At 36.9% G+C, this 27147-nt stretch overlaps 1 protein-coding gene across 1 annotated transcript; it reads left to right on the top strand.

The window, feature by feature from the left end:
• The first annotated feature begins 1708 nt into the window (after window positions 1-1708).
• Window positions 1709-27147, top strand: LOC132174379 (uncharacterized). Its single transcript, XM_088513488.1, has 16 exons — window positions 1709-1735; window positions 3958-4130; window positions 5552-6154; window positions 15864-17048; window positions 17184-17511; window positions 17647-17902; window positions 17983-18199; window positions 18327-18700; window positions 18852-19385; window positions 19734-20931; window positions 21322-21672; window positions 21884-22121; window positions 23481-24079; window positions 24115-25698; window positions 25789-25925; window positions 26571-27147. Exons 2-16 carry the CDS (start codon window positions 4005-4007, stop codon window positions 26920-26922), a joined length of 8082 nt encoding a protein of 2693 aa, XP_088369614.1. The 5' UTR covers window positions 1709-1735; window positions 3958-4004; the 3' UTR covers window positions 26923-27147.

Below are 27147 nucleotides of genomic sequence, written 5' to 3'. Positions count from 1 at the left end.
GTTTCCAAGTGAATTGGGTGGTTTTTAAAAAAAAATTATTTTTAATATCATCATTGATATTGCCTGCAGATCAGAAGAAGAAAGATTGTGAGTGGAAATGATGGAGGGGGGAAGTTCCAAGACAAAGAGAACAACAATTTTTAATGATCAATTTTAATGCCGCTTGAATAGTAGACGACATTATATACAATAATGTCATTTACTGTGCAAATGGCATAAATTAATGCCGTTTAAGTCTTTAAAGGGAGGAAATTAATTTCTGATCGGAAGGTTAATGCTGTTTACTCAAACGGCATTATTCAAATGTCATTACCTGTTTAGTGCCGTTAATGCTGTTTATTTTTTGTTTTTGTTTTTTAACATAAGCTTTTTTTTGTTTTTTTTTTTTTTTTTCTAATGTTTACGCTTTACTTCCGAGGGCAATTTTGAACTTTTGGTTAAAAAAAGTCACGTGCCATGCAAGTGATTTGGTTTCCATCCAAATAGACGGATGGTATTTTTTGTTGACGTGAGATAAATTATGGGGGGTCCATCATCAATTTTTAAACATTAGAAACTAAAACACAAATGCGTGAATACTTCAAGGATAAATTGTATTTCCCCTTTTCTTTTCTTTTTTTCTTTCTTTGAATCTCCCTTATTTAGTCTATTGAATTAGCTGAATATTTATGGTAATTGGTTTGAGATGGGCAAACAATGTGACCACCCTCTTCTTGTACGAGCATTTACACCCGGCTAGTTATTTTAACAAAAAATATTTGGTGGGTACCATAAATTCACCAAATGTTAATATATATATATATATATATATATATATATATATATATATATATATATATATTTGATGAATCAGATGCGAATACTCTAAGTGAAAGAGTCTGTACGATCGAGAGGATGGGGAATCTTCATTTTAAATCTTGCTAAGACTTTTTGTTATTCTGCTTTCTTGTGGTTTGGCTGTTTCCTCTTTTTTCTGTTTACTTTCGAATTCGAATCTCACTTAGAAAAAAAGAATCTCACAAAGTGATTTTTTGCGTATTTAATTAATATTTATCACGCCAACAAGGGGCGCCAAACATGTGGTGTACGTGGATGGATTGAAAATGAAAATGGTGAAGTCATCATTTGGATATAATTTTTTTATTTTTTATGAACCTTGAAATCTTGTTGAAAAATTGCTATTTAGTAGATTTTCATACGACTGTTATATAACTTTAGTGATGTAGCAGTAAAAATCACTGTGATTTTTTCTTGTTATAACTCTCGCTGATTCAAAGGCTAATTTTCACTGTTACATCACTATAATTGTATCGGAATAATACGAGTCTACTAAATAATTTTTCTCAAAATTGTGGTTTCTTTTTCTTCTAACGAGTTTACAAACAGAATCATGCTATGATCTAGTGACATGTGTTTTCTCTTTCAAAAGTTAGGAAATTCGTACGAGGAAAGAAAAGACACATCCCAAACAACAACTTATTTCCCTTTTGCTTTAATTCTCTCTTTAGACAGAATGGGGTACCTGTACTATACATTCCTTGTTTTAAAGAACTAAAGTTAATTTCCAAGTGAATTGGGTGGTTTTTTTATTTTTTATTTTTATATCATTGTTGATATATATTGCCTGCAGATGAGAAGAAGAAAGATTGTGAGAAAGATGGAGGGGGAGAGTTCCAAGTTCCAACACAAAGAGAGCAGCAGTTTTTCGTACGATGAAAACCTTTACAAGAACCAGGTTTGATTTTATTTTATTCCGACGTTATCTTAATTCATTTTGGTTTAGTTTATTGTCTCATGAGATTTTATTGCAACTTTTTGAATAATTTATAGCATTTAAGCGATTGAAGAACAACAAGTAGAAGAAGAAAAATAGATTCACACTCAGAGAAACGAAGGCTAATATTGGAGTTGGAATAATATTCCTCCACATGGGCATTGCCTTTTCAGGTATGTAAATAATATATTAGAACCCATGCAAATAAGTTTAATTAATTATCCACTGCATGTGTTCTATTTTTTAAGTAATTAAGATCCCTGAATTTCTTTTTCTTCTTCTTTTTTTCATAGTTTTTTTTTTTTGAAACAAATAATTTAAATAATAAAGGAGAAAAGAAGCAAATGATATTAATAAAAAATAGTTTAAACAATATTTCTCCTATACTAAAAGATGAAGATTTACTATAGATTTATATATATGTAGTACAAAAGGTTTTTTATTTGAATAAAGTAAATATAAAAACTTCTTATTTTAGAGTAAAGGAAAGGTAATTTATAATGTGTATAATTCTTTGAAATGAGAGAGCACTAGTCTTTGAAACAGGTCCGTATGTAGTCTTCTGCTTTGAAGAAAAAAAAGGGTGTGTTGTTATCTGCTTTATTCAGTCTGCATGTTTTTCTTTTTTATTCTTTTTTGTTTTTGGTTGAGATAATGTGATCATGCTTTTTTAGTAAAGGAGAACCCAAAGCACAGTGACAGGGGGTCCCCCCATTAATCCATAGAGAAAAAAAAAAAAATTGAAGGTTAAAAAAAAAAATTATATAGTAAAATTTTTACTTTTTGGCCTATTGCCCTTAATTACCAACAAAATATTTTGGCCCTACCCAATAAAAATTTTGGCCATATTCACTAATTTTTTTGGCCAACTCAATAAATATTTTGGCCCACTCAAGAAATCTTTTGGTTCTTACTAATTCAAACTAAGAAGTCCTAATTGCATAAAAATCTTTTAATCCCTACTCAATTAATCTTTTGGCTCTTACACATTGAAATCTAGAAGCTCTAATGCTATAAAAAAGCAAAAAGGCCAATCAAATAGAAATGAGAAAGAAATAGATTGATAAGACATAAAGGTAGGTTGATGCGAGTAAAATCAGTCTTTAAATTTTTATGAGTAAAAATAAAGAAAGTTGTTTATGAATGTAAAAAAAAAAAAAGAAAGAAAAAAAAAAAAAAAGAGTGACTTTTTTGGATAGAAATGATAAAAAGAAAAGAAAAAAGCGGGTTGCCAAACAGGCATCCTCAAACGTTTGTATATGAGGTTTACTCATTTTATTTGGTATTTTATAAGAAATTATAGTTATTTAGTTGTTATTTAATAACTATAGGTATTAGATTGTAGACTGCAATATTTTAATTTGTATTCAATCATTATTGTTCGGGGTAGTCTTTAGTTCTAAAATACAGCTTTTTTTTTTTTTTTTTTTTTTTTTTTTTTTTTTTTATAAAAAAAAAATCCTAAGAACTGAAAAAAGACAGTTTTGTTATGATCCCTTCCTATAAAACTTCTTGGCTCCATCCAGCCAAAGTAGCTTTGCATGTTTTTTTAATATATATGTCGATCCTTACCCGTTGATATCCTTGTTCTAGAAGGTGGCGCCAAAACAAGGTGGCGCCAATTAAATATATAGTAATGCTACGTATTCATCTTTTATCACGTTATTGTATTATTGGATTAATTTTGCAGTACTAATCAAGACTTGATTTACATAATCATATCAGCCCATCGATGAATGACGATACCATGATGATGAAATCAAAATGCCCACACGTTTTAAAACTAAAATTAAAAATTCTCTCCCCCAATTATATTAACAAAACTTTATTTATTAATGTTTTTTCTTTTTTTTTTTTTTTTCTTTTCTTTTTTGGTCAAAACTAGAACACTAACAAAAAGATTTATGAACAAAATGCCAAAAATATCTTTTAGTACGAGGAAAGAGATCGAAGGATAGCCAGCCCAAAGAACTTCTTTTACCTTTCCCTGTTTTTTTTGTGTGTGTGTGTTTTTTTATTTCTTTAGATGGAAAGGGGTGCTAATGCATATATTTTGCTTTTGATAATGCATGCTTGTATACATTCATGGGTTCAAAGTTCTTTCCTTTCTACCCAAGAAGTCTCACTCCTCTCTCCTTTGTTTTTTTTTAAAAAAAAAAATAAATCATTGATATTGCCTGCAGATGAGAAGAAGAAAGATTGTGAGAAAGATATTGGAAGAGTGGAATTAATGATGGAGGGGGAGAGTTCCAACACAAAGAGAGCAGCAGTTTTTAAGAATCGTGGTGGTTTGCTTGATGTCGTGCTTTCTTGGTCCTTTGAAGACATTTACAATGAAAACCTTTACAAGAACCAGGTTTGATTTTATTTTAATCCAACATTCTACTTGTTTAGTGTTAGCGTTGGTGGGCAACAGTTGTAAGGATGTGGGTAACGGTTGTAACTCATTCTACTGCTTATAAAATGTGTTATTAGAATAGGAGTAATGGTTCACAAGAGGTATCTCAATCGGCTGTGAATCATGCCTCATAAAGTGGAGGTCACTAGTTTGAATCTCCCATCCTCTTCCCTTGTGTGGACATGTCAAAAAAAAAAAAAAAAAAAAAAAAGAATAGGAGTAATGGTAGGAAAGCATTTTAACTTGCTTATGAATGTGTAAGCAAAGATTATTATTATTTATTTTTGGATTAAATATTTTTTTGCCTTATGTGATTTACCAACTTTATTTTTTGTTCCATCGGTTTCATTTTGTATCACAAATGGTACTTTGATAATGGCTAAAAATGGAGATGATACTCCCGTTTAACTTTCTTCCAAAATTTGAAGAAAATCTATGTCAACATCCCGAAAAAGTCGACACATGTCTATATATCTAATTAAAAATAAAAAATACCTAAAATGATAATATATATATATATATATATATATATTAAAATTAAATTTAAAAATAAAATAGGAGGAAAAGGGGTGACTTGAGCCACCCCTAACTTGCAAAATGGGGGTGGCCGAAACCACCCCAAGGTTGTTGAGGGTAGCTCAGCCACCCCCATTTAGTTTCAGCCACTAACACGGCCCTTGGGGGCAGTTCAGCCACCTCCAAGGGCCGACCTTAATTATTATTATTTTTAATTGGCATTTTTGGGGTGAGGTGGTTCGGCCACCTAGATCGGCCGGTTTGGGGTGGTCGAAACCACCCTAGGCCAAATGGGGGTGGCATGGGGTGCTAACGTGAATTCTCATCAAATATTAGCTATTATCAAGGTACCATTTGTGATACAAAATGAAAATTGAGAGCGCAAAAAATAAAGTTGTTAACCATAACGGCAAAAAAATATTTAACCATTTTTTTTATTTTTTTGAGAAACTTCGCAAAATTTATAGAAGCTTTCACTGTTTTGAAAGTATTTTTAAAGTTTAAAAACTCTCAATTAAGGGTATTTAACTTTCAATTACCTAATTATGATAGAATTTTCTGTTAAATATTGTCAAAATTCAAAAAATATTAATGTTTTTTATTATAAAAAAATAAAATAAAAATATTCTAACGTTTTATTTTTTTATAAAAACAAATTTGCAATTATTTTTATTAAAAAAAAACACACGAGTATTTTGACAAAAATTAATGAAAAATAACAACGAAACAAAATAATTGAAAAAAAATTAAAAGTTCGATATCCTTATTTTTTAGGTAGCGTCAAAACTAATGAAAATTTACTTCCAATGGTTTTTTTTTATTTTTTATTTTGAATTGAACCCTTGTAATTTGATTCTTTATAGGTAGAAAATATTCCGAAGGAGTTTGAGTCTGTTGAGCAGTATTTTGGGTCATATGTTTACCCCTTACTGGAAGAAACTCGTGCAGAACTGCATTCAAGCATGGAGATTATATCAAATGCTCCTTTCGCTAAAGTGATTGCATTTGATCATGAATCTAAGCCATATGGAACTAAGTCGTTTGATGTTAAGGTTGATTCTTGGAGAAACAGATTCAGTGTTCCTGGTAAGGAGCCGTACAAAACTCTGCCGGGAGATATATTAGTTTTAGCAGACGCCATACCCGAGGATGTTTCTGATTTACAGAGAACAGGAAGGAAATGGGCTTTTGTAACGGTCACTAAAATCCCGGAGGATGATGATGATCCAGACGATGAAGAAAACCAGGAAGACGATGAAGAAAACCAGGAAGACGATGAAGAAAACGAGGAAGACAGCACATCTACTAGTTTTAAAGTAAGGGTGTCGAAAGACTTCTTTGGGAAGCAGAGATCATTGTTTCTGATTTTCTTGATAAATACAACCACTAACAAGAGAATATGGAATGCCTTGCACAAGTTTGGGAATCTGGAGATTATCAAAAACGTTTTGAGCACTAAATCTTTGGTAAGTAATTTAATTTATAAGCGTTTTGTACGTTTGGGTTAAATCTAGCTCTATTTATCTTAAAACTAGTTTTAAGTCTATAGGAAATAATAAATTTAATATTTTAATTAATATTGTAACACTTTTCTTTTTATGTGTGTAAGACAAGATAGTACATAGACTATTTTAATTGAAAAATTGAGATAAATAGTAAAATAAATGTCTCATACTATGTTAAATTATTATTTATCTAAAAGAATTAAATTGATAAAAAAAGATAAATTAATAGTATTCCCTCCGATCATCAAAGCTTCGTATATAAACTATTATGCATGGTTTGGTTTGAGTTTATTATATATCTCTCTCCTCCCTTCATGGCCCTTGGCTGCAAGCCACCCATGCCCATGGGTGTTGGGGTGGCTTGCACCCATGGGTGTTGGGATGGTATGCAAGCCACCCCCGGAATGCCACCTCAACACTCATAGGTGGCTTTGCGGCCACCCCAAACCCTTCAATTGAGTGGTTCGTGGCCACCCCAAACCCCTCAACGGGGTGGCCGTCAGCCACCCCGGGGGTTAGGGGTGGCTTGCAACACCTATGGGGTGGCTTTGCCGCCACCCCAAACCTCCCAACGGGGCGGCCACGAGAGCCACCCTAACTCCCTAGGTGGCCGCAAGCCACCTCATAGGGGTTGGGAGTGGTCAGTGGTGGCAATCCCACGGCTGGCCACCCCTTCAAATTTTATTTTTTAGATTTAATTTTAAAATTAAATTAATAAAAAAATTAATATTTTAAAGTGAAATGAAAAAAAAGCTTATGTGGCAAAACAATGAGTTTTGAGATTTAATCACAGACATTAGACACTTTGAAGAAAATGTAACGGAATGACTTATGACATATTTTTGATTGACTCGGGGATTAAAAATTCAAAAAAAAAAGTTTAGGAAATTTTTTATTTTCACGAGTTGAATAAGGGATTTTATTAGAAACTTTCCCTTAATTCGAAAACATTTTCGTGAGAGGGACATAGGGACATTAGTCACATTATAGTAGTTTGACAGGTAAACGAAAAAAAAAAGGTGTTAAAAGACCGGGGGAGTTGGTTTAAGAAGGAGAAGTTTTACCTTCTCGGATCAGTGGAAGGGGTTGTGGTGAAACCACCGGTGGAAGCAGCGAATGGAGCCCGAGCTTGTGGGCCAATTTCTGGAGAAGCTGCTCTCTTTCTTCCTGGTGAAGAAATCGGTGGAGCAGATATGGAGCCAATTTGGGAAGCTTGAGGTCTTCTCCCTAGAAAATTGGGTCTACAGTTTTCGGTTCAATGTTGTTATGACAAGGGATGAGGTGGTTGAGTCGAGAATGTGGCAGCTGGGGATGCAACTGCTGAAGCTTTCAGTCTCTTCTATTCCCATATGGATCAAATTGCTTCACCTGACTATAGAGTTTCGGGATCCAGAGTGCCTTCGTGGTATTGCGAGTGGGGTTGGGAAAGCGTTATCTGATTCTGTGACGGAGGAGCAACAGCGGCTAGGATTTGCCAGAGCTGTGGTGGAGTTTGATGTGGAGTCGGAGCTTCCTACAGAGTTGGATGTGGTTGATGGGGATGGTAAGCTAATTATAGTGGGGATTGAATACCCCTGGATACCTATCAAATGTGCTAAATGCAAGGCTTTTGGTCATCCAACGCATGCATGTTTGCGTGAGGGGAAGAAGCTATGGAGGCCTAAGTTTGATTTTAATTTGGTAGCGAGGGCAGATGGTAATGTGGTGAAGCAGAACCAGAAGGCATAACTCAAGAAACAGGGTTTGATAAGACCATTAGTAGACCTACTATTATTGAAAAAGAGAATAAAGCTCGATTAAGGTATTTTTCTGCAATTTTCTTAGTATCTTGGAATCTACCATTAACAATGATATGGGGAAAGGTGTTTCTGGAATTGCTTTTATGAAGATTGCAGTTTGGAACATAAGAGGTCTAAATGACCTCTTACAGCAGAAAAAGGTTTGTAAAATAGAAATAAGGTGGATTTGTTTTGCTTGGTAGAAGCTTGTGTTCATTTAGAAAAGTCTTGTAGGATTAAGGAGTTTATTTTTCCGTGTTGGAGGTTTATCAACAACTATGATAACCACCCTATTGGAAAATTTTGGGTTTGTTGGAATGTGAATGTTGTTGGTGTTGGTGTTAGTGTTCTGTATAGTTCTGCCCAGACTATAAGTTGTAATATCAGTTTGGTGCAAGGTGAGTATAGATGGGTTCATTCTTTTGTATATGGTTCTAATAATGGTGTGGAGCATAGAGAGTTATGGCAGGAATTGGGGGTGGTTCATAATCAAATTGCTCAGGCTCCTTGGTTTTTAACTGGTGACTTTAATGCGGTTAAGAGTTTGTCTGAAAAGGGTGATGGTATTAAGCTTAACTGTTATGAGGAGGAATTTGGGGAATGCCTTTATAGGGTTGAGGTGTTTGATTTTCCCTATAGTGGCCGCTCATCATGAGGAGGATGCTTTTGTGGCTTGGAAATTGGATAGGGTGATGGGTAATGTGGAGTGGCTGGAAATGGTTGATGAAATTGAGGTTGAATTCCAATAGGTAGGGGTCTCTAATCACTCCCCTGCTGTGATCTCTATAGGGAGGGTGAAGAGCTTTGGGCCAAAGCCATTTAAGTACTTTTGTTTTGGGTTCGATCGTGAGAATTTTCTTATTTGGGTGGATGAGGGCTGGCAAACTTGTGTTGAAGGTTCTTCTATGTTTTGCTTATACGCTAAGCTGATGTCTCTCAGCATTTCTTTAAGTCAAGAATATTGAGGTTTAGGGGTATTAGGGAGAGGGTATTACTAGCTAAGGATCATTTGGATCAAGCTCAAAATGATGTTTTATCTTCTCGGGGACAATCAAGTTGTGCTGCTAGAGCTAGTGAATGCCTCAAAGATTATACTTCTATTGCTCAGGCTGAAGAGACGTTTTTGAAGCAAAAGTCTAGGAATACATGGCTAAACCCAAGGGACAAAATAATTCTCAACTTCATAAATTTGTGAAAGTAAAAAACTTGATAAATGATTCACGTCAATATTTTTTTTTTATATCATCCTACAAATTCAATAGATCAACCATTAAATTTGTGGGGTCCACTATAGAATTTGTGTGGGGTTCACATAAGTCCACAAATCTAATGGTTGATTTGTAAGATGAGATGAGAAATATATTGACATGAATCATTTCTCAAAACAATTCTAAGAATATGACGTAGCGGAAGACTTAGTAACAACAATCAAAAGTGACTGCGTCTTCCAACCAAGAGATAAAACAAACCCGCAGGCTTAAAGGATAATAAAAATCCACAAGTGTTTGAGAGAAATTATCTGATTTGATAATAATTCAATTGAGTGAGTTTTACATTACAAACTAACATATTTATAGAAGATAAATACTTGCAAAGAAAGTAAACCTACTCCTAGTAGTGAAAGTAAATTTAATCTTAGTAAAGAAAGTAAACATAATCATAGTATGGAAAGGAAATAAAGTTGTAATTATAAAATCAAATAAAATCTTCTTTAGCTTTTAGTTGGTTAACGTTCTACATCAGTCTCCTCTTCTTGAAAAGAACTCGTCTTCGAGTTAAGTTCTGACTGCTCTGCTGGAAAATATTCAAAAATGTCAGCCACTTTGAATGTTGAAGATATCGTCATTTCCTCTGGAAGATCAATGACATATGCATTGTTATTAATCTGTTTTAGTACTTTGCATGGACCATACTTTTTATCCCTCAGCTTTCTAGAAGTACCAGTTAGCAGTTGCCCCTTGCGTAAATATACCAACACAAGAGCTCCTTCTCGAAAAAATTTTGATCACCGATCCTTGTCTGCCAACGTCTTGAACTTAGCATATGATTCTTCTAGATGCTGACAAACTCCCTCTTATGTGGCTTTCACCCATTCTGCTAAATGCTCCAATGCCACACTAGCTCTTGGTAACTTAGGTAGAGCCACGAGATCTACTGCAAGTCTTGGAGTTCTTCATAGATGACTTCGAACAGTGCATTCCCAGTAGATCAATTCACTATTCTGTTGTAGGCAAACTCGGCCTGAGCTAGAGCCAGGTCCCACTGCTTCGGTTTGTCACCTGCCATACACCTAAGTAAATTGCCTAGAGTTTGATTAACAACTTTTGTTTGACTATTCGTCTAGGGATGGCTCATGCTACTGTAGTTCAATGTTGTGTCGAACCGTCTCCATAATGTTCGCCAAAAGTGGGATAAGAACTTGGTATCTCGATCAGAAGTGATAGACTTTGGTACTCCATGCAATCGGACCACCTCTCGGAAGAACATATTGAATACTTGAACAACATCTGATGTTTTCCTACAAGCAAAAGAGTGAGCCATTTTGGAAAATCTATCAACAATCACCATTATTGAATCTACTCCTTGTTGGGTTCTCGAAAGTTCCAACACGAAATCCATAGACAGATCTTCCCACGGTGCCTCGGGTATTGGTAAAGGCATATACACTGTTTTGTGTTTGTCCCTTAGCTACCTGATAAGTTGGACATCTCCGAACATGATTACCTACATCCTTCTTTAATTGTGGCCAGTAATACTGATCCTTTACCAAGGAGATAGTTTTGTCTCTTCCAAGGTGTCCGCCTAGACCTCCACCGTGTAGTTCCCATATGATTTGTTCCCTTAAAGAACTCCGTGGGATGCAAAGTTGATTCCCTCATAATAGATACCACTTTTGAATATGCATCTCAGGACTTGTTGCCTCGCCTTGCAACGTCTCAAGGCCTTGCCAAAATCTTCATTTGCCTGTATAACTCCTTTAGACAATCAAATCCCGTTACTTCAGCCTTCATAGTAATTAGTAATGTAGGTCGGCGACTTAAGGCGTCAGCTACCCAATTCATTTTTCCCGACTTGTGCTTCATGGTAAATGTGAACCTTTGGATATAAGAAACCCATTGAGCAAGCATCCGATTCAAATTTTTCTAACTATTGATGAACTTTAATGCTCGATAGTCTGTGTATGGAACGAACTCTCTCTAAATTAGATAGTGCTCCCATACTATGAGTGCTCTTAGTATAGCATGGAGTTCCAATTCGTATGTAGACCACTTTTGTCTTGCTTCTCCAAGTTTTTCACAAAAATTCCACTGGCTTTCCTTCGAACAGCTTGTCAAAGTCGGGTAAAGCAACTACAAGCGCTATGCATAGCTTCTCTTTGATGATTGAGAAACTTCGCTTGGCTTTACCACCCTAGTTGAATTTTTCCTTCTTCATGTACTCGGTGATTGGTGTCATAATGCTGCTGAAATTCCGAACGAACTTCTTGTAGAGGGTTGCTAACCCGTGAAAACCTCTCACTTCTCCCATGGACTTGGGCATTGGCCATTCTTGGATTGCTCTCACCTTCTCTTTATCCACGCGGATTCCATCGGTACTGACTACAAATCCGAGGAAGAGTAGTTTGTTCATCATGAAACTGCACTTCTTCAAGTTGATGTACAACTTGCTGTCATAAAGAGTTTCCAACACTTTCCTCATGTGATCCATGTGATCCATCGGGTTGCGACTATAGATAAGAATATCATCAAAATCGACAACAACAAATTTCTCGATAAAAAATTTATGTACCTGGTTCATGAGTCGCATGAAAGTGCTTGGTGCATTCAATAGTTTGAAAAGCATCATAATCCACTCGTAAAGCCCTTCCTTTGTTTTGAATGCAGTCTTCCATTCATCTCTCGGTCATATACGAATCTGGTGATATCCACTCCTCATATCGATCTTCAAAATGATCTTGGCCCTAGATAGCATATTAAACATATCACCTATTTGAGGAATAGGAAACTGGTACTTGATCGGGATGTTGTTTATCGCACGGTTATCCATGCAAATCCGCTAACTTCCATCTTTCTTCTATACTAGTAAGGCTGATATTGCGCATGGACTCATACTCTCTTGCAAGTGTCCCTTCCGAATTAACCCCTCTACTTGCTCTTGCAGAATAGCATTCTCCTTTGGGTTCATTTGGTAATGTGGAATGTTAGGGAGACTTGCTCCGAGCACTAAGTCAATATAGTGCTGGATGTCTCTCATGGGCGGCAGTCCCTCGGGGATCTCTTCAGGCATGATGTCTCGGAATTCTTCTAACATCGGTCACATCATCTCGAGAAGTTCTTTTGCGGTGGACAATGTGGTTCCCTTGGTCACCAATGCTATGATGTCTCAGGCTTCCTTAACTTCTTCTATGAATTCTGGTCTAGACAAAAGGACTTGTTTACTCTCGGAATGGGTAGGATTACCTACCATTGATTCTTGTAAGGGACGAAAGGTTATCTTATGACTATCTCCGAAGATAATGTAAACGTTGTCCCTCCCCTTGTGCCGGGCATCTACGTCGAATTGCCATAGTCTTCCCAACATGCGTTTATCTCCACCACATCACATAAAATCGAGTTCAAGTAATGTTTACCGATCGAAAACGTAAAATGGCATCTCTCAGTCACTTGTGTCTTAGTTTCCCACTTGATCCAGCCGTTCTTATATGCTGAAGGGTGCTCCTCGGTCTTTACCCGCAGCTTCATAACTATCTCCTTAGACACTACATTCTTCCAACTACCATTGTCAATGATCACATCACATACCCTTCGGTTGGCCATGTAACGAGTGCGAAAAGTCTTGTATCTCTGAGATTGATCCGCTTGTTCGAGATCAAGAGTAAGCGCTAAATTACCAAGGATTGGGATGTTAGGTTTAGTATTTGGGGGTAGAACACGATCCTTGTTGTTCTTTTACAGGAAAATGGGATTCCCTAATCAGCGTCGGCCAATGCTTCCTCCTTGTAATCGGGTGTATCATCCTCGGTTGCTCCAATCTCTCCATTCTCAGCAACTTTTGGCTCGGGTTCGATCAAGTTCCCCATCTGCCTCCAGGGACTTTAATGTGACCTATGTCCCTATTGGTTGCATTTGAAACTCTTGTCTGGACCAGGCCATGCATACGGATTATTGGGTGGGTGTATATTCACTATTTACCTCAGGATGTTTGAGCTGTTGCTGACTCCTCTTTCCGCAGGAGTGATTGATTGACTAGGCGCGATGGTTGCGATTAGGGCTTGTTTTCCCCGCCCCTACGCAGATCGCGTCGAATTACTCAGATTTCACTCCCAGGTTGGTGCTCTAGGCCTCTCTAGTTGCTTCTCCACTCGGTTTGCCAAGCTCATTGCCTCGGTCAAGGTGAAGACCGGATGCATAGAGACTTTGTCTTGGATTGCTAAGCGCAATCCTCCAATAAACCTTGCGACTTGTGCTTTTGTCTCCATGAGATCATTATGGGTCGATAACCCATAGAAGTCCTCTGTACTGTGCGAACTACTTGGCGGCACTCTTGATATTGCTAAAACATACTTTGCTCAAAATTTGGCAGTAAGAACCGTGCCTTGATTAGCCACTTCATCTTGAACGATGATGTCACGGGCCCCTTTCCCTTCCAAGCATGTGAGATCAGTAATTGTTCCCACCAGGCTAAGGCTCCACCCTTGAACTTGTAAGCCACCAACTTCACCTTTCAATCCTCGGGAATATTCATGTAATCAATGAACCGCTCTACCTCCATCACCCAATCTAGGAAATCTTCGATGTGAAGATGCCCATTTATTGACGGAAGGTCAATCTTCATTCGGTATTCGTGGGATTCTTCCCTTCTGTAATCGTGACGCACTACATAAGCATCCCCATAACCAGTGCCTCCATAGACATTCCCCATAAAGCCAGCGCGTCGTTGGCTCGTAGCCTCTGAAACCTGCACCTCTACAACCGGTGCCTCTATGTCCTCCACCCCTTCGATCTACTCCAATGTCCCGACCATGTCAGTCAGATATGATGTATATATTTAGCCATAATTAGTCTTTCTAGTTATGGTATATTTTTGTATTATAGCTATAGTATCTTGTAATTAATAGGTAGATTTTAGTTGCCTTATTTGTTCTCCTAGATTGCTGTAATCTCTCAGATACAGCCTGTAATTAGCTAGACAATTCCTATATGAGAAACCCTCACATTGAGAGGTATTCAGTACAATTGACAGACCAAACACCCCTTCAGTTGGAACTCTTGGAATTTGGCTCTCAAAGGAGCCTCCTGTCACGAGCGGCGTCGCTAAGGGTATTAGAATAGGGCAGCCATTTTAAGACATATTTGGTCTGTTTTTACTAGATCCAGATCCCTTTGGATGGCTTGGGTCAATGTTAATTTGATTAGGGGCAGATGTTTTTGGCTCCTCAAAGTCCCCCAAGACTCGACTTGGAGCTAGAGGAAAATTTTAAAGCTTCGTGATATAGCTAAGAATATTTTAAAGTTCCAAGTTGGGGTTGGAACTATTTCTTTGTGGATTTAGGCTTTGCATCTGGATGGTATTCTTTTTGATAAGTATGGTTTTAGGGTTATTTATGATGCTAGAAGCCAGATAGATGCCAAGTTGTCTAGTGTGATTAGGGGGAGAGATTGGAACCGCCTGCATGCTAGATCTGAAGCTTTGGTAGCCATTCAAAGTCATTTGCCTTTTGTAAAGTTTGGAGTGAGTGATACCCCTTTGTGGCTACCTTCAAAGAACTTTAGATATTCTTATAGAGATACTTGGGAAGGTATATGGGTAAAGCAGCCTAAGGTAGAATGGAGTAATATGATTTGGTTTTCTTTTGCTATTCCTAGACATGCCTCCTGATAGCTGGTAGTTTGAGATAGTCTCTCCACGGGGAACAGATTACTGAAATGGAGAATGGCTAGAGAAATGCCTTTTTTGTAGAAGCATAATTGAGTGTAGAGATCATTTGTATTTTGAGTGTGGTTTTAGCAAGAGGATTTGGAGGGAAGTGATATAAAAATGCTCATTTATTTCCTTTCTACGGCTTGGGAAGAGGTTTGGATAAATGGCCGAGTGTTTGGAGGGGTAAGATCCTCAAAGGTGTTGTTTGCAGGCTGGCCTGGGGTTCTATTGTTTATAACATTTGGAGACATAGAAATAATGTGACGTTTGGTAATCGGTTATGTACTAAAGAACAGATTTTGCAAAATATCTGTTGGGAGGTGAGTACTCGGATTGTGGGAAAAGGTAAAAGGAAGTTTAAGGCTTCTGAAGATAATGAAAAACTTTGTAATGACTGAGAAATTCCCTCCAGTGTTCTGGTCAAGAGGCTTTTCTCTGTTCTCCGATTCTTGGCTGGGTTGGTGATGTTGAGGGCTTGGCTGTTTTCTTGAGGTTGGATGATAGTCTCTGGAAGATTCTTGTTTTTGTAGTTCATGTTGTCGCAGCTGTGGCTTCTGTATTCTGCAGATTAGAGTTTGTTTCCTGGGTTCTTAGTTTCCTGTTGTAGCTTCAGTGGGGTGTTTTCTGGAGGTTGTTTAGAGGGGTTTCATTTTGTTTGTATTGTTTCTTTGTTGCTTTAGAGTTTGTTTTAGGCTTTTTCTCTGAAGATTGAGAATAGTCTATATAGCTTTCTGTTGTTTTTTGTAAGTTGCTGAGCAACTTGTGTTCCATTAAGGTTTTCTTGCTGGAAAGATTTAGTGTATTCTTTGTGTGGTATGGAAAATTTTATTCATCCAAAAAAAAAAAAAAAAAAAAAATCAAAACAAAAACAATATAAATTTGTTTTGGGTTATCCACACTCATTTGTTTTAAAGACATTAATTGTTGGGGACGTAATTTGAGTATTTTCTTTTCTTGATGTTGTACACTAGATTGAGGAAGATGGTGATCTCTGTTGTGCTCAGAGAGGTGGGAGCTGGGATGAGAAATTTGGGACCAGTGTTACTTCTGAACTGAATGAACCGCAAAGCAAGGCAGTTCTGGCATGTCTCCATAAGATACATTGCAACCACAAGTCAGCTGTAGAACTTATATGGGGTCCTCCGGGTACAGGGAAAACAAAAACCATCAGTACACTACTCTTTACCCTTTTAAGAATGGGATGTAAGACTCTTATCTGTGCCCCAACGAATGCTGCAATCACAGAAGTGGCCTCTCGCACCCTAAAGCTGGTGAAAGAATCCTTTGAAACAGACATTGGGATTGATTCTTTGTTTTTCCCACTGGGAGATATTCTCTTATTTGGGAATAAGGAGCGGCTCCAACTTGATTCAGAGATTGAAGAGATACATTTGGATTATCGGGTCAAAAAGCTTACATATTGCTTAAGACCTCTGACTGGTTGGAGGCATTGTTTTGCTTCAACGATTGATCTTCTTGAAGATTGTGTTTCTCAGTATAACATCTTCTTGGAAAATGAATCTCTCAAAGAGAGAGAACACAACAATGAAAATGAAATCAACTCATTTCTTGATTTTCTGAGGAAAAAATTTGTTTCTACGTCATCATCAATCAAAAATTGTATTCGCGTATTTTGTACCCATTTACCAAAAAAATATGTTCTGAAACAAAATTTCCAAAACATGGTCTCTCTTATTGGCCTGCTTGAGTCTTTTGAAAACTTACTGTTTCAAGATAATGTGGAATCTCAAGTAGTGGAGGAGCTTTTTTCGTGTTCGGAAATAGCTGCAGATATATCTGAGTCATTTATGGATATGCCATTCCTGTTGTATGAAAGGAGACGAGAATGCCTGTCTTCTTTAAGGTCTGTTTTAAGAACTCTCAACGGCTCGATTAATTTACTTGACCGTCTAAGCATTATGAGCAAACAGTCAATAGAGGAATATTGTCTTCAAAAAGCTTCCTTACTTTTTTTCACTGCTTCAAGTTCTTATAAGCTGCACTCAGTGGCAATGAAACCATTGAGCATTCTGGTTATTGATGAAGCTGCACAATTAAAGGAGTGCGAGTCAACCATACCATTGCAACTTCCGGGTTTGAGGCATGCTATTCTTTTTGGCGATGAGTGCCAATTACCAGCAATGGTTAGAAGCAATGTATGTAAATGCTATTTGGTTACCTTACATATTCCTCCCTTTGTTGTTGAGTGAAACCTAGTTACTCTTTTTTTTTTTTTTTTTTTTTTTTTTTCTTTAATGTTCTTTCAAAATCTATTATGTTTCTTTTCACAGATTTCTGGTGAAGCTGGCTTTGGGAGAAGTTTATTTGAGAGATTGAGGTCATTGGGTCACTCAAAGCATCTTCTCAATATACAGTACCGAATGCATCCATCCATAAGTTTCTTCCCAAATTCAAAATTTTATCACAACCAGATCTTAGACTCTCCAAATGTTAAAAGAAAAAGCCACGAAAAGCTTTATCTTTCCTGGCCAATGTTTGGTCCCTATTCTTTTATAAATATAGTAGATGGAAGAGAAGAGAAGGATGATGTTGGGCGTAGTTGGAGGAACATGGTTGAGGTTGCTGTTGTTATGAAAATACTGCAGAAATTATACAAAGGTTACTCAATTGAAGTATCATATTCTTTCCCTCTTTTGTCAAAATTTAAAAGGCTGCTGCTGCTGTATAGGAACTAGTGCTTAAAACTTCAATTAACTTTTTCTTTTCATCTTTTGTCTTTTGCTCTGAATACAGCTTGGGTTGGTTCGGAACAGAAACTCAGTGTTGGTGTCATATCTCCTTACGCTGCCCAAGTAGTTGCAATTCAAGAGAAACTTGGATGGATGTATGATAACCTTGACGGGTTTGCAGTGAAGGTTAAATCAGTTGATGGGTTCCAGGGTGGGGAAGAGGACATAATAATAATATCAACTGTAAGATCTAATAGTGTTGGATCAATTGGGTTCATATCAAATCCCCAGAGAACTAATGCTGCTCTCACAAGGGCTAGGTAATACTTATGATAAGTTTGCTTTTTCTTCCCTTTAACAAGTGTAGTAAATAATAATTGCCCCCTGTAATGCCTTTCAGGCAGTGTCTGTGGATTTTAGGAAATGAAAGAACGCTTTGTAATAGTAAATCTGTTTGGGAAGCCTTAGTAGTTGATGCTAAGAACCGGCAATGTTTCTTTAACGCTGATGAAGATAAGGATTTGAACAAAGCAATATTGGATGTGAAGAAAGAGTTTGAACAATTTGACGATTTGCTCAAGGGGGATAGCATACTTTTCAGAACTGCTAGGTGGAAGGTACGTACTTGGTGTTCACTGTTCAGTAGTTATACTTTTCATTCAAAATATTTGTAGTTGTAACTTCCATTAGCGGCAATTTTGAAATTCTTGCTTAAATTGGTTCTGTACTCTTTCTTATCAACAGGTTCTTTTCAGTGATAACTTTCTGAAATCATTTCAAAAACTTAAGTATGTACAGACAAAGAAATCAGTGATAAACCTTCTACTAAAACTTTCCAGCGGCTGGAGACCCAAGAAGAAGCGTGTAGATCCCATTTGTGGAGACTCTTCACAGATTTTAAAGCAATTTAAAGTTGAAGGTCTTTATGTTGTTTGTGCAAATGACATAGTAAAAGATTGGAGTGACGTGGTGAAGGAATTTATGTACCATCAAGTCTTGAAGATCTGGGATGTATTACCTGCAGAGGATATTCCAAAATTAATCAAACGACTTGATAGTATGTTTGGAAAATATACAGCCGACTTTATTAACCACTGCAAAGAGAGATGTCTGGAGGGGTATGTATGTTCTTTTTTGCATTCTAGTAGATTTGTATGCTAAATTTTAAAACTTAAATGATGCCTTATTTGGATCTCTTAAATTTACAAGTATCTCTTCTTTATGTTTGACATTCTAATTGGCTTTTTTTTTACCTTGCTTTTTGCATAGGAATTTGGAAGTTCCGAAAAGTTGGTCATGTTCTTTTGATATTGTCAGGATTAAGAATCTTGATAGCTGTGAAAATGTGATCGATTTAAGTGGTTCTGCTTCTGATGGTAGAAGTTATGTTGAGAATGTAAAGGTGAGTGAGAGTCTAATGCTGATGAAATTCTACACCTTATCACCTGGTGTAGTGGGCCACTTGCTCTCTAATCATGATGGTACCGAATTGGATCTTCCATTTGAAGTAACTGATCGAGAGTTGGAGATAATCCTTTTTCCTAGAAGTACCTTTATACTTGGACGGTCGGGTACTGGGAAAACAACCGTTATAACAATGAAGTTATTTCAGAAAGAAAAACTGCACCACATGGCAAAAGAAATATTCTATGGTGTCAAGAACGATAGACCTGTGAATAGCCAGGAAATGGAGGCTGAGGAGACTATTTCAGAAAAAGAGAGAACCATATTGCGCCAGCTTTTCGTAACAGTTAGTCATAAGCTATGTTATGCTGTCAAACAACATGTTTCTCACTTGAAAAGGTGTGTATATTAGAGCTTAGGGTAGAACATGGGATATGGGAAGTGTAGATTATTCTTTTCCTATCATTTATTTATATGAGAATGTTTCTGCGTGTGTTTAGCTCTCAAATTTGTGGTATAGGTATAAGAGTATTAAGGTAGCACACATGCATCGAGTAAAATATGTCTTTCTTCTATTGGAAAGAATCTAGCTGGCAAATCCATCGCTACCAAATACTTACTTGTGGCTTTTAGTTCCTTATGTGCACTGGTTGATATGTTCATAATTTTGATATCTGGTTTTTGTTGCATAGAACTTGTTTAATATTTAACGATAAGCCTCTTTTAACCCTTTTTTTTTACGTGCAGCTCTGCCTGTGGTGGTAATTTTTCAGAAGGAAGTAGTTCAATTGATATTGATGATTTTGATGATGCAACTCAATTCAAGAATGTCCCAGATACTTTGGTTGATGTTCCACCAGAGGCATACCCTCTTGTCATTACATTTCATGATTTTCTGATAATGCTTGATGGAACTGTGGGTAATTCTTACTTTGAAAGATTCCATGAAGTTAGGAAACATTCTCTTGGTAAGGTTCGTGGTGGATCAGTTGCCTTACAAACATTTATAAGGAAGAAAGAAGTTAATTATGAAAGGTTTAGTTCGTCATACTGGCCCCATTTCAATACCCAGCTAACTAAAATGCTTGACTCTTCAAGAGTTTTTACAGAGATTATTTCTCATATAAAAGGTGGCCCACAAGCTCTAGAGGCAGGTGATGGTAAACTCAGTGGTGAAGACTATGTTTTACTATCAGAGGGCCGTGTGTCCAGTTTAAATAGACAGAAGAGAGAGATAATATATGAAGTCTTTCAAAATTATGAAAAAATGAAGGTTGAAAATGGTGACTTTGATATGGCTGATCTTGTAATTGATCTCCATCGTCGATTGAGAGTTGAAAGCTATGAGGGTGATGAAATTCATTTTGTATATGTGGATGAGGTGCAGGATCTAACATTGAGCCAAATTGCACTATTCAAATATATATGCAAAAATGTAGAAGAAGGTTTTGTTTTCTCTGGTGACACAGCACAGACAATTGCGAGGGGAATCGATTTTAGATTTCAGGATATAAGATCTCTGTTCTACAAGAAGTTTCTACTGGAATCTAAAAGTTGTGGACATGATAAAAGAAAAGAGAAAGGGATAATCTCAGATATTTTTCATTTGAGCCAGAATTTTCGTACTCATGATGGGGTTCTTAAACTATCACAGAGTGTTATTGAACTTCTTTATCATTTCTTTCCTCAATCTATTGATGTTTTGCTGCCTGAGACTAGTCTTATATATGGTGAAGCTCCAATCTTGCTTGGATCAGGGAACAATCAAAACACAATCATTACTATTTTTGGAAATAGTGGAAAAGCTGGAAGGAGTATTGTTGGCTTTGGTGCAGAGCAGGTAATATTGGTACGAGATGATCATGTTCGGAAGGAAATTACCAATTATGTTGGGAAGCAAGCTCTTGTTCTAACTATTGTGGAGTGCAAGGGCCTTGAGTTTCAGGTTGTTATAATGCGCAACTATTTATTCAATTTACTGGTTTATATGGAGATGACTACAGTTATCATCTTGAAAGGTCCTTTTTAAAATGTTAAGATTCATCACCATTTTTGGTGGGATAGCATAATTCAAATGCTGGCTTTGTTATGTTTGCCTGATTCCTGTATCAAAATACTTCGAAGTACATATATGGCAACTTTTTGCAAAAGTTCAAAGTTTCAAGCTTTATGTCGAAACACATTTTTGTTAGAGGCTGTTGCTCCGACAGAAAATGAAAATTTTATTTAGATGTTAACAATTATCACTTTATTTGTTCAACATGTATATCTTTGTCAGCAGTTTATTGTCATATTTTTCTACCCATTTGTGACTTCTATATTTCTCTTCATGTAGGATGTATTGTTGTACAACTTTTTTGGCTCATCACCTCTGAAAAATCAGTGGAGGGTGATATATAAATATATGGAGGAACAAGATTTACTCGGCTCAACTTCTGTCTCTTTCCCAAGTTTCAATGAGGCTAAACACAATGTCTTGTGCTCAGAACTGAAGCAACTTTATGTGGCTGTCACTCGTACGAGGCAGAGGTTGTGGATCTGTGAGAATGTAGAGGAGTTCTGCAGACCTATGTTTGACTATTGGATGAAAAAGTGTCTTGTCCAAGTCAGACAGCTGGATGACTCACTTGCTCAGGAAATGCAAGTTGCCAGCAGCCCAGAGGAGTGGAGGTTGCGGGGCATCAAGGTTGGTACTATTTATTATGTCATTGATTTTGAAACATATTTTGCTCCAGTTGTGAATGGAAAATATGAGGTTATTGCATGGAACAAATCATGGTGTAGGGATAAGATTGTTTATTTTTATTTGTATCATAGACTTACAATTGTTTCAAAAACAAATTAGCCTCCTAAACCAATAATGGTGATGTCAAACTCTCTTCTCTTTTTTGTTGCAGTTGTATCGTGAGTATAACTTTGAAATGGCAACAATGTGCTTTGAGAGAGCTGAAGACACTTATTGGGAAAGAAGGTCTAAGGCTTCTGGTCTCAGAGCTACCGCTGACCGCATCCGCCATTCAGATCCTAAAGCAGCCAACGCGATCCTTTGGGAAGCTGCTGAAATATTTGAAGTCATAGGCAAGGCTGATTCTGCTGCCCAATGTTTCTCTGATTTGGGGGAGTATGAAAGAGCAGGTACGCATTCAGTTCTCTGACTTACCATATCATTTTTATGGAACGTACACAATATCTTTAAAATTCGATGTCTCTCAATTGAAAGTGAAACTTTTTGTAATGTTCAAGTTTTAATATAACACAACTTGGAGATGATAAATCTATGTTGAATTTCTTTGTCATGGCTAAATTGTCTGGTGCAATGGTAAAGTCATGGGCTGCCAAGTGCAGGTGCTCCTTTTTTCTTTTCTTTTCTTTTTGCCTGGAACAACCAAATGGAATGTAAGATGATTAACTACTGTACTTTTAAACTGCAAGGATTTCTAATACACATAATTAGAGAATTTTAAGCCACCCCATTTAGAGACCATCAATACAAATATATTTCTGATTCCTAAAACAATGTGACCAGCTTAACAATAAATGATAAGGCACATCCAACCCAAATGAACAAAAATCTCTAAAATCTAAACCTAGATGAATGAATTATGAAGCAGTTAAGTTCCATGTCAAAGTACTGTGTATTCTGCCACTTAAAGTATTCCACATCCATCAAATAGAACAACCAAGGTCAAACTTAGATTGAACCAGCATTGGGTGATGACACTTGTTGGTGGGAAATGTATCAAACGTTTATCAAAATAAGTTGTTTCCACAATGTGTTCTGATAATCCATCAGGTAGAACATTTGCAGGTTTTCTGACTTTACATATTGCAACGAACATTGTTTAGAACTTACATTGCTTGCAACTAGTTATTTCGGTCAGTATCTCATAGGAACCAACCAAATGATTGATGTAGTGTATCCTAAGACACTGCAGTTCAGTTATTGGTGAGGGTTACTTGGGCCTTAGCTCAAGTGGTAAATGTTTTTGCTTGAGTAAGACCAGGTTGAAGTGGGGTAAACTCGGTTATATCCTTGAAAATTAACACTATGCAACTGCCCTTTGTCTCAAGTACAAAACTTGAGTTGCATTGCACAAAATTAAATTACCTTCCCTTATTCAGTGTATACTGAAGCCTGGATGTCTTGTCCTACTGTTTTCAGTTTTCCTTCCACTTTAAATGTGAAGTTCTGCAGTCTTTTTACCATGTACTTTGGTCTCTTTCCATTATTTTTTGCAATCTTCTTAGATTCTCTCTCATCATTTGTATCTGAAAATTTGCCATGTGAATTTGAGATGTTTTTTTAATCATTCTCTGAATTTCCGGGGATAAATTGGTCCCTTGATGAAGGCCAAAAAATACTATGAACACTAATTTTTATTTGTTGCTACCTTTTTTATGCTCGAGTTTGTAAGTGTCAAAGTCTGAGTCAGTAATGGTTCCAGTCTGAGATTGGTAGATTTTGACTTCGAACATTTCAACTTATTGTTTCAGGGAGGCTTTATTTGGAAAAATGTGGCGAGTCTGAGCTGAAAAGAGCGGGAGAATGCTTTTCTCTAGCCGGATGCTATAAACTTGCAGCTGATGCGTATGCTAGCGGCTATTTTTTCTCAGACTGTTTGGAAGTTTGCACCAAAGGAAAATTATTTGACTTGGGTTTTCAGTACATTCAGAATTGGAAACAACATGGAACTGCTGATTTTGGTGTGGTTAGAATGGGAAATGAAATAGACAAAATTGAACAAGAGTTTCTAGAGACTTCTGCTCTTCATTATTATAAGTTTAAGGATAGCAAATCCATGATGAAATTTGTTAAATCTTTTCAATCCATAGATTTGATGCGCAAGTTCTTAAACTCTCATGGTTGTCTTGATGAGCTTCTGACGTTGGAAGAAGAATCAGGAAACTTCATGGTGGCTGCAGACATGGCAAGGCAGAGAGACATTATACATGAAGCTAATCTCCTAGGTAAGGCTGGGAATTTCAGAGAAGCATCCTTGTTGAACCCTGATGTTGACCAATCAACATTATACATGAAGGTAATCTCCTATGAAACTGCTTTCGCACTCCAAAGTAATTCAAGCAGAAATCTCCATATTCATTAGCAAAAGATGTATCTTGTTGAACCCAAGATACAGCCATCTATCTTTTGCTAAACCCTGATGTTGATTGGTTGAGACAATTGGATAAAAGATTCCTTCATCAGAACGGGAAGCTGGTTTCTATCGATTTTCAACAGTTTGTTTCAACTGCTCGAAGTTATTGGCGTTCAGAATTACTTTTTGTTGGTATGAAGGTTTTGGACAGTGTTAAAGCCCTTTATGATTTCTCATTTAAGAATTCCCTCTCCATGTTCTGCCAAAGCATATCTCTTACTCATATCTATGAGGTTGCAAAGTCTCTTTCGGAATCCCAATATCTGGACCTCAGGTACCATGATAATAATAAGACATTGCGGCGATATATTGAACATTCCACTAAAATCTTTGACTGCATATTTCCTCTGGACTGGCAGAAATCATTGACAGATAACATGTTTTCTTTGAGAAGAACGGAGGTTATGAAGAATTTACTAAAACATGTCATACGTAAAAACATCAGCTCAAAGGGTAGGCTGACTTACGGGCAAATTGGAAGAGTTGTAATGGTAATTCTTGGATTGGGTAAGCCTGACAATGATTTATGTAAAGAGATTTTGGATAGGTTTGATGGGATTGATAGGAATTCGCCCTGGAAGACCTTCTTTCAAGCTCTGTGTGTGAATAGCGGTGAAACTCCAAGAGGGTTGTCCCTTATGCTGACACTCTATGAAGCTTTGGTAAATACTTACCAAGAGGCAGACTGGATGAAAGAGAAGGACTATATGTCACCTGGTTGTTTTTTGTATCTTGTTGAGCGCCTACTGATCTTGGCATCATACTCCCAGGGTTACTTTTTCACTTCAAAATCTTCTTTTGCTGAATGGTTTATCTACCAAGAGGGAGATACCAACCTAGATTCCACTTCAGTGGCTGAAGTGCAACCATTGCATAAAAGAATCTACGACTTTGTTGTCAATGAAGTTGTTGTGCCACTTCTTTATAATAAGAAGGATACAATGGAATGGATCAAAAAGTCTGCTAAATATGCGAAAGACTACTATCCACTGATGGTGTTGAGATTGGTTGCCATAATATGTTTGGTTCATCTGAACTGTGGGAATTTTTCAGATTTACTTTCAGATTTGCTTCGTAGGAGCTCTATTACTGAGCAACTTCCATGGGACTTTTATGATGTCCTTCAGAGAAGATTGAAACATTTCCACAATGTAAATGTGCTTGCTGAAGCATTTACAAAAATTAACAATCCTCTTGTAATTGTGAGTTTGGGAAAAAATTGTTCACAATTTCTATGTCCAGATACCATTTTTGTGGACATGACGGTAAAACAGTACAAGGAGGACATTGTAAGAGTCTTGTTTCCAAAGACAGTCAAAGCCTTGCAAGGTCAAACTGGAATTATTCTAGTGGAAACAACTAATTCTTGCAGTGAAGTTCTTTCTTCAGGCAATGATGATCAGGAGGGTTGTGAACTTGTACCTTCAAACTTTGTTTTGAACAACATAAATGGAAGCAAGCTGCCAATGAACTTTTGGGAAATGCTCGAAGCATTGAAGTCATTGGAGAATGGTAGAGATCCAAAGAGCTTTTTTCCCAATGCTCAAGAAATCAAGGTAATGCAAAATTGCTTCACATTATTTTCGACATGAGCAAAAAGCATATGCACATGAGATCCATACTGAATTTTCCTGTGTAAATATCAGGTGGATGTGGAAAAAAGTATTCTCCTTGTGAGTACTGGCCTTCAGAACACTATTTACCATGATGATGAAAGCCTTTTGCAGGAAGTAGCCTGCATGCTTGATGAACTGAAGCTACTTTCTGCTGCATTGGACGTGAGGTAAGTATAATGGACGTTGATATGCCTTGCCTTCATACTATTTTCCCAAGGGCATTTTTTTTCCCCTTTTATGGTAGTACATTAAATTGTCTTTAATTTCTCGTGGATCTGAATCTAACTCAAACTTACATGACTGGTCGCCTCAAGAATAAAAAATATCGAGACTTTTTACATGTAAAGAAGTTACTCATTACCAATAGAGTCTAGCTTTTGTTCTTCTTTAGATAGCTTGTTTCAATCCGTCAAGTTAATGCATCATAAGTCAAGTTAATGCAAAAGAAATGAATGCATTTCCATACTATTAAGTAAGTGAAACAGATAAGACACAATCTGCATTATACATCACTTATTCTACTGGATCATACAGAGCCTGTTCATGCACAACACAATCAAGGCTGATTATTGAAAGATTCTCTTCAAGTGAACCAGCCTATTTCTGTATGTGGTTTACGCCGTAGTTGGAACCAAGACACATTTACTGATGCTATATATGATGAGTATAATCAGTGCATATATATGATGGCTGTGATCGGTGCATTATATGGAACCCACTTTGACTTTGTTTTAAAAAAGTAGTAAAGTTTGTAGCCACGGAATATCAAAATCCTTCTTTCATTTTGCTGACTTGCTTTTTCACCTTCTCAGTGAACCGGAGCTTGAGAAGAAAATGTCAACAATTGGAGAACTTTCCAAGAGATTGCTGTCAAGAAGGCCAAAGGTGGAACCTATATTGGGTCAGCAATTCTTGCAACAAGGCACAAACGTTCTGGTAGAGACATCAGAAACTAGAAATACATCTGTTGACCAGAATGATGAGGATAGTGGTAGCAAGGGTAAGACAAATAGTAGTGCTGATCATAAGGGTAAGTCAAAGGCTTTAGAAGCTGATTTTGTGTCTGCAGCCAATAGTACAGAAAACAATCAGGAAAGAGAAAAGAAGGGGAAGGGGAACAAGTCCAAGAAAAAGAAGACTGGTAAAGGAGGCAGGAAGAGGTAAATAGCTGCACATGAGCTGGAAGGTGCTCTGACATCATATGTTATAGAAATGTTCTTCATATGGACCTGAAAGTGTTGAACTATATAGCATTTTAAAACAGATTATAAAAGATCAATATTTGGTAATATTACTGTAATTGGCAATGCTATAGCACTTGTAATTTTAGGGCAACATGATTGTCGAAGCAGATTGCCCTATTTTTTTGTGCAGTAAATATGATGTGGT

This window comes from Corylus avellana, chromosome 2 (assembly GCF_965113065.1).
Source record: "Corylus avellana chromosome 2, dhCorAvel1.hap1.2, whole genome shotgun sequence".
NCBI classification, from domain to species: Eukaryota; Viridiplantae; Streptophyta; class Magnoliopsida; order Fagales; family Betulaceae; genus Corylus; species Corylus avellana.
This window is presented reverse-complemented; position numbering and strand designations above follow the sequence as displayed.

What these genes read in the sequence shown, in the direction of transcription:
- LOC132174379 (XM_088513488.1), top strand. Translation starts at nt 4,005, where the DNA reads ATGATGGAGGGGGAGAGTTCCAACACAAAGAGAGCAGCAGTTTTTAAG. An exon ending in GCAAGGGCCTTGAGTTTCAG is followed by an intron (nt 20,932 to 21,321) that starts GTTGTTATAATG and finishes CTCTTCATGTAG; the next exon opens with GATGTATTGTTGTACAACTT. An exon ending in CCAATGCTCAAGAAATCAAG is followed by an intron (nt 25,699 to 25,788) that starts GTAATGCAAAAT and finishes TGTAAATATCAG; the next exon opens with GTGGATGTGGAAAAAAGTAT.